Here is a 12,734-nt window from a genome sequence, read left to right as displayed (position 1 = left end):
AGATGAAATACAATACCAATATGTAAACATACCCTTGGACTTGCTTGAAGAATTACAGTACTGACAGCGGATCTCCTTAATGTCTTGAGAGAAAAGGACACAATAAAACCTGTGTTCCAGAAACCTACAAGTCCTGAAATTGGGAAGAGGAGTGATATATGGTTCCTTCAGTGCATCTCAGCTCCTGTTATTAAGAATAGTTAAAGATGACTGACAGCTGTACACATTTTTCCTCATTTGTAAAAGTGTTCCTTTCTTTGACACCTGTTTTGTTACCTTTTGTCTTACTATTCTCCGTATCAGCTTGACAAATCTGCTGTTAAAGAACAGCAAAAAAACCTTTCTTAAGAATGTGTGACAAGTAATATTTTTGCAGCCTATTTTTTAATCTAGATTGAGATGAAAGTTGAAGATTTTTAATTATCCCCCCCCCCCCCCCCCCCCCTTTAATGTTCTTCTGAATACCAGGAGCACAAGAGGCAATGTGTGTAAACTGAACAAGAGAGTTGCAGACTTGAGGGGGGTTTGTGGGGTGGGGGGGCAGGGAGGGAAGGGAAAGGGTAGGCAAAGGAAATCCCCATGGGGACAGTGATGGCGTTGGTAGGTCCTGGAGTACATGTGCAGATAGGCTGTTTGGGTTCTAGGTTATCCAGGTAAATTCACAACATATGTTTTTGAAAGCATGTTGCATACACATTTGTAAACACGTAAATTTAGCTCGTATGGCCATATAAATTTTGCTGATACTTATGATTATAAGTCTATTGGTAATCATAGTCATGCAATGTATAGTGGAAATTTCTCTTCTGTTTTTCATTTACTGTTGCCAAAGTTCTTCGATATGATCATGTTATTTTTTTCATATCATGCTTCTCAACAGTTTTCTGTCCTTTCATTTTAAGGAATTAATTAAATAAGCCTACAAAAATTGTGTATGGATATTTCTATTGTTAGAAACGTAAGTAATTGTCCCAATCTTTTTATTTGTGCCCAATGCAATACCACACACAGTTTTGTCTTAATGTTTTAAAAAAAGCATAGGATGTGCTATGCTGTGGATTCTGTTTATTTAGATAATGTAGGAACTAAGGATAGACACTCTTTCCATTATTTAGTATCTCAGAAGAAGGCTAAGGAGTTTCTGCAATTAATGTGAACAACTCGTATGATTATTTTAATGGTAACTTTAATCCATTGACTGGAGAATTTCTCACGTTTGCAAGCTGAAAAGGTGAGGAGCCCATAAATTTGCAGAAAAGGAGCAGATGACTTGACATATGGTGTATCAGCCTGAACAAGAAAGTAGGTATAAGAATAGACAATAAAACTTGGAGTTCCTTGTAACTAATATGCCCTATATTAGACTAGAAAAGCATTGCAAGATCCCAAGTTGTACTGAGAAAAAAAGAGTTAACTTGTTTTGTTGAACAAATTAATACTTAAACGTAAGTAATTTTACATATCTATGTATGTCTTTACCTTGATAGTATTTCACTATATTAAATGGAGTTTTAATTAAATTAGTGCTTATGTAAATACACATTTTATGTCATTCAGGAAAGAAGTTTAAAGGAAGCATTCGAGAAATATATTGTGTTGTGCTGGTTTCAGCTGGGTTAGAGTTAATTTTCTTCACAGTAGCTGCTATGGGGCTGTGTTTTGGCCCTGTGCTGACAACAGTGTGGGTAACAGGGATGTTTCAGTTCCTGCTGAGCAGAGCTCACACAGAGCCAAGGCCTTTCTGCCTCTCACCCCACCCCGCAGCGAGCAGGTTGGGAGGCACAAGCAGTCAGGAGGGGACACCACTGGGACAGCTGTCCCCAACTGACCCAAGGGATATTCCACACCATGTGGCGTCACGCTCGGCATATAAAGCTGGGGGAAGGAAGAGGAAGGGGGGGACATTGGGAGTGATGGTGTTTGTCTTCCCAAGGAGCCCGGCTTTCCTGGCCATGGCTGACCACCATGTTGATGGGAAGAGGTGAATGAATGCCTTGCTTTGCTTTGCTTGTGCACATGGCTAATGCGTTACTTTTTACGCTGTCTTTGTCTCAACCCACGAGTTTTCTCACTTTTACTCTTCTTATTCTCTGCCCCATCCTGTTGTGGGGGCAGGGAGTGAGCGGCTGTGTGACGTTTAGTTGCCAGCTGGGGTTAAACCACAACATATATACAATAACCATTTTGGAGATGAAGACATGAAAAGCAGATAGTTTAAGATATATTGAGAGACTGCATAGTCTATTCAGTCATCCAGATTTCTAGAGACTTACCTGAATATGGAGGGTTGAAAATGCTGGAAAAGACACCATTGAGGGCTTTTTAAAGAAATTCTTTGTGTGTCATCTCTCTACTGGAAAGTAATTTTACCTTCTGTTTTTGGCCTGCCTCAGTATATGTCTATTAAAGTAAATGTTTATTTTTCATGCGTGAGCACAGATTGCATTAATGATAATGGAGTTTTCATATGCATGTTGGAAAGTGTTCATACCTAATGTTACTGCATTTCTAATGCTGCAGAAGTCAACACTAATGTATTGTTTGTTTTTGCTCCGTGAGTCAGCACTGTTATAGTCAGCAGCTACACACATCTGTAGGAATTCTGCTTAGGCAAGGTGACAAATTACGTTTTTGAACATGTTTTTAGTAGCTTTGATTTATTTTGATTATTATGTGGTGGTGGGTTCACTGCAATTCAGCAGATAGAAGTTAGGTCCATGATACTAGATCAGTGTGCTATGCAGGCTCTGATGTCAAAGCATGTTGCCAAAGTTAAGTAAGCAAGTTGTTAAACTCATCAAACTCCAGTTTATGTTTAAGAAAGAAAAAGCCTGTACACAGTAATACATATGACATTGACTTTTGAAAAACATTATAAGGCCTAGAGATGGCAATGAGCTATAGAGTATTTAGGAAATGACTGTGTTCTAATTGTGGGAGTAAAAATAACTCACTTATGCCTGTTTTTTGGCCCTTAACCTTGTGAAACCAGGTATGGTTTTTACACACTGCTTCCCTTGAAGTAAGTAAGCATTGAATATTCGGAGGAATTACTGTAAGGTCTTTTGGGCCTATAAATTACACGCTACTTTTCAAATAATTCCTACTTTTGTATATAAACCAAGTATGGTTCTATTTACTTTATATTCAGTATTGGCCTTGTATTTATAAGAAGTAAAAACTGAATAGAAAACAAAATGTTAAGAATGGGTGGGGCTTTTTTTTATTTGTTTTGGTTTTGTTTTTTTTTTTAAATTAAATTCCTGGCCTTCTGCAAGACCAAGAGAAGTCATCTTTAGCTTTCTATTCTGATAGGGTCATTTGGTGTATTCCAACAAGTGTTGGTATGTGATGTTCCCTGTGTGCTATATTTCTGATTAAGTAGTTGTGTGTACTGTGGTCTAAAGTATTGGAAGTGCTGGGCACTGGAAATAGCTACATCTCAAAGTAACATAAGCTTTTGAGTAACCACAGTGATATTGGGCATTAACGGGGTTTGGAAAATTATATTACAGCATTGTTGAGGTGAACTCTTACGTTAAAGACATAGAACGCAGAGTTGTAGTGCCTAAGATCAGGGCACACAGAGTTTATCAGCTGGCGTGACGGTGCTTGACATTTTGCATGGTGAGCCAGTATGGGGAGGGCCACCAAGCCCTCCTTTTCCAAACAAAACCACATGTACCTCTTCCATCTTGCAAGGCCTCTGTAAAGGTCAAAGTTGTAGTTCAGATGAACAAAAAGGATCAGCACCCTTCTTGCATCTTCAGCGATGCACAATGCCACAAATATGTTAGACAGGAGTTGGGGAGTTAACATGTGAAGGAGAGATAGCACAGTAAATGAAAGTAAGGATTTGCTGTTCATAGGTAGCACACTAGATATCTATGACCTGGTGACTGAGAAACACTGGCTTACATACGAGTATTTTTTTTATCAATACATACTCTGTTTTGTAAGGCAATTTCTTACTTTTCCTAAAGGATTTTCTTTAATAATATCACAATTTGAGTCATCCCGTTTATATAATTGAGAGCATGTTGCTGTCTAGCCTGCAGATAAGCTAGCTAACCCTGTCATTTTACCTTCTTGGGTGCAGTTTCACGTTACAGGACTATCAGCCCAGAGACAGTTATCATACAGCAATAATAAGCTAACATAGCTGTGTGAGCAAATTTAATTAACTGCAAAAATGGATTTCTCAGCTTTTGCCTGGCTTGGCCAATATTCAGAAGTATGTAGCTGGTGTGTGGCTTTTATGCTGTAGGAAATGCTGCAGAATACAAACTGTGCACAATTTTCATGTAGGGATTATCTGCACAGTTTTTGGTATCCATATCCTGATTTTGGTTCACTTTTTCTGTGCTTTTATGCCTTCTCAGCTGTTGCATTTGTACTTGGTTTTAAAAATTAATGTTGAGGTTTTACTATGAAACCCCGCCTGAGTTTTTGGTTGTGTTTTTTTTTTTTTTTTTTAAAATGGCATAGCTGCTAAAGAAAATATGAAAAGGTACATTTTCCAGCATGCTGTTTTCCTGAATGATATTTTCACTAACTGCAGTGGCTGTGGATAGTATCAAGTTGTGAAATATGTTTGAAACATGCTCACAGTATGAATGCCCACAGACTAGACATAGTGAAAGCTTAAACTGGACACTCCACAATCCACCTTTTCCATAGGACCAACAGCTTGCTCTTCCACATTCACACTAAGCATCAGTAGACAGGCTCTTTCCAACCTGATTCCCAGTACAGTGTACATTGCTTTGTAGTGGCTAGATATAGATGTATTTGCAATTATTATGGTCTATTATTATTATTATAGCTAAAAGATTGCTAGTAAAGCATGATATAGTGGGAATGGTGACTTTCTGGTATTTGAATTTAAACCAACCTTGAATATAATTTCATGGAAAATGGTATTCATTAGCTTCTGGGCTTCCTCCCTTTTCAATACCAAAGGTCTGTAGAGAGCAATAATAATATTAGAGCTTTGTCTAAGCAGGCACAGGAGGATTTCATAATGATTGTATCAGGCTAGTTCAGTATATACGAGTTACTGTTAGACAAATTCTTCGCACAAGCTAAGGTGGAGAAATAACGCTGCAGACTCATGAAATAAATACATCATGCATACTTTTCTCTGCATTTTATTTGCATTCTGATTTGCTAATTTGTTTTAATTAAATGTTCTAATGGAAAGGTTCCTCCCCACATATTTTTTCCACCCCAGGGTCAATGTCCCTCACCCAATTGCTTCAGTTTCTCTGTTTTTAACCGTATGTAAAGGTGATGGTGTCTCAGCTGTAATTGCATGTTATTTTGAAGTACCTGAGATCACCTTAGGTGTATCAAGGTCTGAATCCTGCTTCCTTTTGGCTTGTAGTGGAGGGGGTAACATATCTGTATGCTAAATACCAGGTTTAAATGAATGTATGTGGGCTTTTTCAAAGATAAGATCAAGTAGTGTGGTGGTTTAGGTGGGTGGAACAAAACAAAAAACCCCAGGCTTGTTAATTTAACTGGATACTCTGGCTTACTTTGTGATTGCCTTCCCTTTATTGCCGTATTTGTAAGCTACTTTTTGATGATGTGAAGACAGCAGAAGAAAATTTACCCTAAGCATTTATTCTTCTTTAGTGCTGATAACATTTGGGACTAGGAGAGAAGATTTTTGAAGACCTATTGTGATCCGATTGGAACTAATTAGATCTGGCAGCTGGATTGAAAATTCTTTTAAAAACAAACTAGTAGTACTTCTGTTTTGGTGGGTTTTTTATTGAGAATAAAATGAAGACATTATCTTCCTAGCAGCTGGTTTCCAGCACTCTGGAAATACACATCATGACTGTGTATTAAGCTTCATCTTAATACTTACTGTATTTTTTGTATGAAACTGGTATAAATGTCATGTGTCTGTGGTGACTTTTCTCTCTTTATTACAGGTACTGTTGTCAGGATTGATTGGTGTTGTTTCATGGAAGAGGCCCCTTTCACTTGTGGTGAGTGGCAGTGTGGCTTTAATCTTCTTATACAGACTTTAGATATAAAGTGACTAAGGGACTCTGTGGCAGCAATTCGCAGTGGTTTTGTCTTTATGTAGTAGCCCAATAGTCTCTGGGGATGATTTTCCAGTGCTGTTATGTACCCTAATAGTTATAAACAGTACAAAAGTTTTGGGACTTTGAGGTTGTATTACATAAACTAATATGTGTGACGAATATTTTTATTCTATTTATACTTGAGTCTTGGAGAGCCATAATATTCATTATGTGTAGAAGGATGCAGATAAATACTGGCCCTTTCCTGGCATTGTTACTGTTCTGTCTCTTTTTAAAAGTGATAGCGCATGGTTTAGTAATTTAAATGCAAGAACTAATGAATCGTAAACATTTTGATAAATGTGTATGCTTAAAGAAAAGCAACAATCATATTGTAGTTGAGTGTGTGAAATTTAAAAATGGTGGAGAAGAGTGAGCATTGTTGCCTAGTAGGATACACTCAATACTGCAGTATGGCTTGGATTAACAGATATCCATGAAATATGTTGTAAATCTCAATAATTTGTTTATTAATATATTTTAAATAGCTATACTGAACTTAGAAAAGGGCTTAGTCTGTCACTGTTGTTCTAGACAAACAGACTGTTGGTCTGCATTTATCTTTGCATTTAACTTAACTTGCCTAAAATTACACCAGAGAGAAATCTTTTTAACCAATTATCTGGATGGTATAAAAGCATATTCCAAATCAGTAGCTGTTCCTCTTTGCAAAATAATTTTCAGCTACATTATGTATTCTGTTGTGAGATTCATGTAATAATGAAAAGTAATTTATGCTTTGTATATGCATGCTAATAGAGTTTGAATTAACCTGTTAACACAAAGCAATATTGGATTCAAATCAGTCTTTTTAATTAAAAAGGTGAGATAACTGTGTCAATAAGGCTGTATTAGCAGGCAAATATTGCCTTTGGAAAAGTGTGCATATTTAACATAGTAATATATGTAACATTTGTAACATAGTTAATACTAAAGTCCCAAGAAAAAAGAATACAATGGAAGGTATGAAATGGAAAGACCTGTATTAATAAGAATAAGCCTAATTAGAACTTCAGGTATGTCTTTCAGTATTATGATCTAAAGCAGTAGTGTTAGAGCTTCTCATCTATTTTTGTTTTTCTTTCCCTTTCTGTAATTCAGGTTTCATTGTTATTATAGAAAGGACAGGTGGAGCTTGAATTGCTTTACTAGTTGCTGTTTTTACCAACAGATGAACTCTATATGATGTAGAAAGCTGCCTGATGGCAAGATAAATGTGCCCAAAATGAGGTCAAAGCGAAGCAAATTAGTGAAAATGAGTGCCCATGAGAAAGGTAGAGGCAGGTTTCTGGACTGAAATACAAAACCAGACAAATTTTTACTTAACATTGGTGAGCAGGGAGAGCTTTTACATTAGAACATACCAAAAGACTCATATGTCATGAATAGGCAGTGATCAAGTAAAAATACTCGGAATTTCTCAGACTTTTCCATTTAATTTTTTTAAAAACAATGAATGTAGAACATTCTGCGAACACACAGACAGCATGGGAGCCGTCATTTGTTTTCTCTGGTTAGCATTTGCTGGGCAGGAACAGAAAGAGGAGCAGAAAACTTTTTTTCCTGGTGTTACCAAAAGGGAGCATGGCCCGAAGTGCTGTTTCCTCCGTTAGCCTGTCAGTACCGCAGTTCGTATTGGAGGTTTTGCAGATTTTCAGTGTTGTTTAGAGTAAGAATGTGTATCTCTGGGTAAAGATTGGACTCAGTATCTGCTCAGTGTAATGACAAATAGCTGATATACCTGTTTTTATTCTACCTTGTAGGCTTTGTTAATAATAATTCTCTACCTTGTACCTGGGGATGCTGCCTCTTCGATTGAATAAAACTAAATAGAATTGTAATAGTACTACCTATTGGAAATACTTCAGAAGCAAAAGTTCTTCCTGATAGTGGAAGAATCATGGAAGTGCAAGTTTGATACCCAAATCTCATTTCATTTTCATTTGTGTTACGCTTTACTGCTCACATATGACAAACCATTAAAACAAAAATAATTCCTCTGAATTGAGTAGTTGTACAACTGTGAAATCTAACTAAACCTAACACTTCTCAAAATAGTTGCTCAAAAGCAACTGTAATTGCAGCTAACATCATTGGAATAAACAATATTCATGCAGCAGAAATGTTATTCAGGCGTATTGAAACTTGGCTTCCTTAATTCCTGAATCCTTGCATATTGTAATTTCAGCAAGGCTTTCAGATATCAATTTATTCACTCAAATGGAAATAGGCAGTTGTGGTCAGTATCATTCAAGGAAATAAATGTAAAAGGGAAGTAGTAGCAAATGGTAGTATCAGTACTCTCAGAACGGCTCACCTTCCTAAATTCTGCTCTAGGAAATTACTGATTTCCAAGAGTACGCTTAGTGCTCGTGAGTTAGACACTGATTGTTTTTCTTTGGATTTTCTGTATTGACACTTGGTGGTAGTGTAATAATCCGTTGGCAGAACAGGGGACAGGGATGATGGTTTTTGCCTCTGTGTGTGATTATTTGTGCAATAGCCAGTGCTAATAGTTCTGCAGTGGCTACACAATGTCTGGTTTTCCTTGTTGAATTGTAAATGCCTATTAGCAGTTGGAACCCATGTGTGCAGGATGACTGTTCTGATTAAGGATTTAATACTGTATAACTTTACAACCTCATAGCACAAAGTACCATCAAAATGCTGATGACTCGTATTTCTTGTGATCAGTTTATACAATACGTATGCAAGATACATACAGTTAATGATTACCTTTTAACCTAATTTATACTATTATAAACAACTATAAGATAGATTGCAATATACGTGTGTCTGTTGCAGTGCGTTACAAAATCTGTCATTGCAGAGAGTGGTAACAAAAAGAAAGATAACTTTATCATTTGAAGCCATGAATAAAGCTTATAAAATTAAACCATACACCATCTGTAATGTTTTGAAAACTGGTGAAACTGATAATGTTTTAAGGTGCCAGTTTCCTGCATATTTTTGATTTGTGGCTGCAACAGGAATAATAACACACCAGAGTTTTGGCTGTTACCGAGCAGTACTTGCACAGTGTCAAGGCTTTCTCTTTTTCCCACTCTGCATCACTTCCTTTGGTTTTTTTCCTTCCTCTTTCCTTTGCTTATTAAATATCTTTATCTCAACTCACAAGTTTTTTCACATTTGCTCTTCTGATTCAATTCCTGTCCTGCTGCAAGGGGGGAGTGAGTGGGCAGCTCTGTGGTGCATAGCTGCTGGCCAGAGTCAACCCCTTATACTACTGATTCTGGTTTGCTTGGTGCTGTATTCATGCAAAATTTTTTTCACCAATGCAGTGTCTTTTCTTTGCAAGTCTATTATTTTCTGCAGGCAAAAAAAGGATGTCAAAGAACTAATAAACACAGATAGTTAATCAACTATTAACTTGTGACTGTATCTTATTAGAAATGTATTATGTGGTATTGGTATAGGAATGAGTGAGTGGTTGCATGGTGTAACACCCTGGAACCAAAGTTGAAACTGAGAATAGTTGTATTTACAAGACATTAGCCGGACTGGTGTTTTGTATTATGTGTTCAGTAAAAGATTTAAAAATGTGGGCATACTAAAGAAATTTTACTGTGATATTAATGTGCAGAACTTCAGTTACACATAGAAGGTTTCATGCTTAAGTGTCTGCATAGCTTAATTATCTAAAGGATTCACCAGGTTTTTTTAGTTCATCTGATTTTATTGGTCACTACCTAGCCATCAGTTCCTTATGTTGTCAAAATGCTGTGTCTATACATACACAGGTTATCAAACCTGTATTTACATTTACCAGAGGAGACACTTGGTCAAAGGAGCTCTTTAAATTGCTTTACTCATTAATTGCGAACAGTATTTTCCATATATTTCAGATGGTTCCTCATTAAATGTTTTCTATTTTTAATTATGAAATCTCAAAAGAATTTGTAGTGCTTTGGGGAAATCTTTCAGGAGTCTCTTATTTGGAAATTAAGTGCTGGCTACATCAGTACCACTGCTTAAGGTTAAAATGCTGTGTTAAAATAGGAATTTGTTTCCTCATGGTTTATGGAAGTCTCTGAAAACTGGGGGAGAGCTTGTGTAGCTTGTGAGGTTGAATTGCCTTGTACAAAACTAAACTGTGCAGTGAGATTATTTTTCTGTTACAGTCTATGGTAACTGCAAATCTATTTGTGCTAAGGAGATTAATTCAGCCTCTGAACTGTGTAGAAAGCTTCTCTGTTGCCATCTGGCATTTGGGTGATCCCAGAGAAATACTTTTTTTAGTTAGAAAAACATTTCTAACTGAAAGCTTTTACAATAAACTGATAGATTTAATATTTTTTCCAAGGAACAGAAGTGTGGTGTGATGTTTTGGGTTTTTTTATGTCATGAATGTCAGTGAACACAACACAATACTACTTATTAATAAGCAATCTTGATTACGCAGAATAGCTATTTAAAAGTATTTCCGATGGAATCTTCATTCCAGATACAGTTCCATGTATCAGTGAACATGCAGATCTGTGCATATACCTTTAGTAATTAGCCTGGGTATAAAGACTCAAAAATCTGGTCTGTACCTTTTTTTTTTTTTTTTTTTTAGGATATTTTCTGATTTTCTTTCTTCTGGCTTAAAATGGAAGGAAGCACTCTGTTTCAATCCCTTCAAATGAACCATTACATTGTGCCTCTCCCTCTCCCTCTCCCTCTCCCTCTCCCTCTCCCTCTCCCTCTCCCTCTCCCTCTCCCTCTCCCTCTCCCTCTCCCTCTCCCTCTCCCTCTCCCTCTCCCTCTCCCTCTCCCTCTCCCTCTCCCTCTCCCTCACAGAGAAGTCATCCTAAATAGCAGCAGTTCACCCTGCACATCAGGCACACAGATGAGCTGCTGTGCAAGGTCTCAGACTGTACCTGTGGTAAGAATCAGTCAAGTACTGAACTGACATTGTTAGAAAATATTTGTCTTGGGTCAGCTTGGTATTTTGTTGCAAAAGATTTTCTTTCTAGAAGTCCTGTGAAAAACTTGAACTATTTGATTATCAGACTTCAATTGGTTTCTTTTTTCAGTAAAAGATCTATAGCTGTTTTAAAGAAGAAATTACTAATAATTTTAAATAAATACATCCACATATATGCTTGCCCCACAAGATGCTTGGATATGTAAAACTGGTCCAAATCTTTCCTCATTATCTCCTACCACCAGGTACCATTGTTGAGTATAGCAGAAACAACCAAACTCCAGGAAACAGATTATACATAAAATGTATAGAAGGAACATGTGAACTAAGTTTCGCATAGTCTTCTTAATGATGTGGGGTATTGACATGCTCCTCACTGTGATACTTAAGCTACTCTAGGACCTCAGGTTAAGTGATGAGACATGTGTTTTTAAACTATGGTAAAAGAATTTACAGCTTCCTTTCAGGTGAAATCTGGTTGAAGTTTTTGAATTAAAAAAGAAAAGTCTTTCCTCCCCCACCCCCAAGCAGAGATTTGATTTTGGTAGCTGGAGTAAATAGTCTTCTTAATGGAGAGACAATGTTAGCATAAATGGGTCAAGACTGTAAGAGAGAAACAAGTAAAAAAACATGCACACCTTGTGAGAATGGCAGAGTCTAAAGGCATCATCACTTTGTATGTCATTGTTGGCTTAGATGCTTCTGTGATGTTGGGGTGAGATGCAGAATATCACTATTTTAGCACATTCCTTGATCACTCTGCAGTATCGTTTCAGCATGTGTATTCTTTGAATTCATTGATCAAGATGTTTGTTAGGAACCCGCTATTAGACAAACAGTTGTCTTTGAGGCTGAAGCGTTAGTTTAAAGGTTAACAAAATACTGGATAAAAACAACTACATCTTACATACCAGAGTTCTGCAAAGTTTCTGATAAACTAGGATATGGCTGAATGCTGAGTATTGCTTGTTTTCAAAAAGAACCTTAGAAAGCTATAATGGATTCTACTTGCAAAGCAAATCCAGTGCTGGTTCACGAAGTCGCTCTTCTAATACAAAGCTGTAAACTTTGCTCAGAGCTGGTTTGGACTGGAGTGTGAACCCCGACTTTGAAACTGAGAGCAGAGTGTTTTTATTTGACCTCTTTTTAGGAGCATGGAAGGAAAATACTCAGTTTCAGAGGAGCTGCATGCTAAGTCAAGGGGAAGAGAAAAGCAGGGGACTAGGACAAGGCAGGAGGAATTTAAATGTGAGTCTGGCAACACAAGGAAGACTGGTCAAATGCTGTTGAGAACAGGAGCACATAGATGAGCAGAGAGGAGTGAACCAAAAGCATGGCAATAAGAAATCACACCATGGAATCTTTAATTTTTCAGCGTGACTTTTAAATACTGTGCCGTAAGCACCATAACTAACTAATCCTGACTTAAAATAGATTTGTGTCTTAGGTTTGAGTGACTTCAGTGAAGAAAGCGTGAGCTGTAAATACTATTTTCCTATAGTTGGGACATAGTTTTGTCGCTTCACTTCCTTTTCTCCCCTTCACTGAGGGCTACTTGTATAAAGCGCTAACGTGGCTATGCTGCTCTGGTAACCAAAGCAGATCAGCTGTCTCTGCATACTACTGTAGCGTGACTGTAGTTATACCAAATGTCTGTGAGACGGTATCTAAAAAATGAGGTTAATGTATTTATTAATAACTAT

The 12,734-nt window shown here is 37.2% G+C and overlaps 1 protein-coding gene across 5 annotated transcripts in view; it reads left to right on the top strand.

Moving 5' to 3' along the window:
• The window catches only part of ENTREP2 (endosomal transmembrane epsin interactor 2), a 145,757-nt gene that overhangs the window by 51,072 nt on the left and 81,951 nt on the right, over positions 1-12,734 (top strand). For all 5 annotated transcript variants that reach the window (XM_055814896.1, XM_055814912.1, XM_055814881.1 and 2 more), the window contains exon 2: positions 5,946-6,002. In XM_055814896.1, the coding sequence (XP_055670871.1) occupies positions 5,946-6,002 (57 nt within the window). The remainder of the gene's footprint in view (positions 1-5,945; positions 6,003-12,734) is intronic.

This window comes from Falco peregrinus, chromosome 1, assembly GCF_023634155.1.
Source record: "Falco peregrinus isolate bFalPer1 chromosome 1, bFalPer1.pri, whole genome shotgun sequence".
In the NCBI taxonomy this organism is placed as follows: domain Eukaryota; kingdom Metazoa; phylum Chordata; class Aves; order Falconiformes; family Falconidae; genus Falco; species Falco peregrinus.
This window is presented reverse-complemented; position numbering and strand designations above follow the sequence as displayed.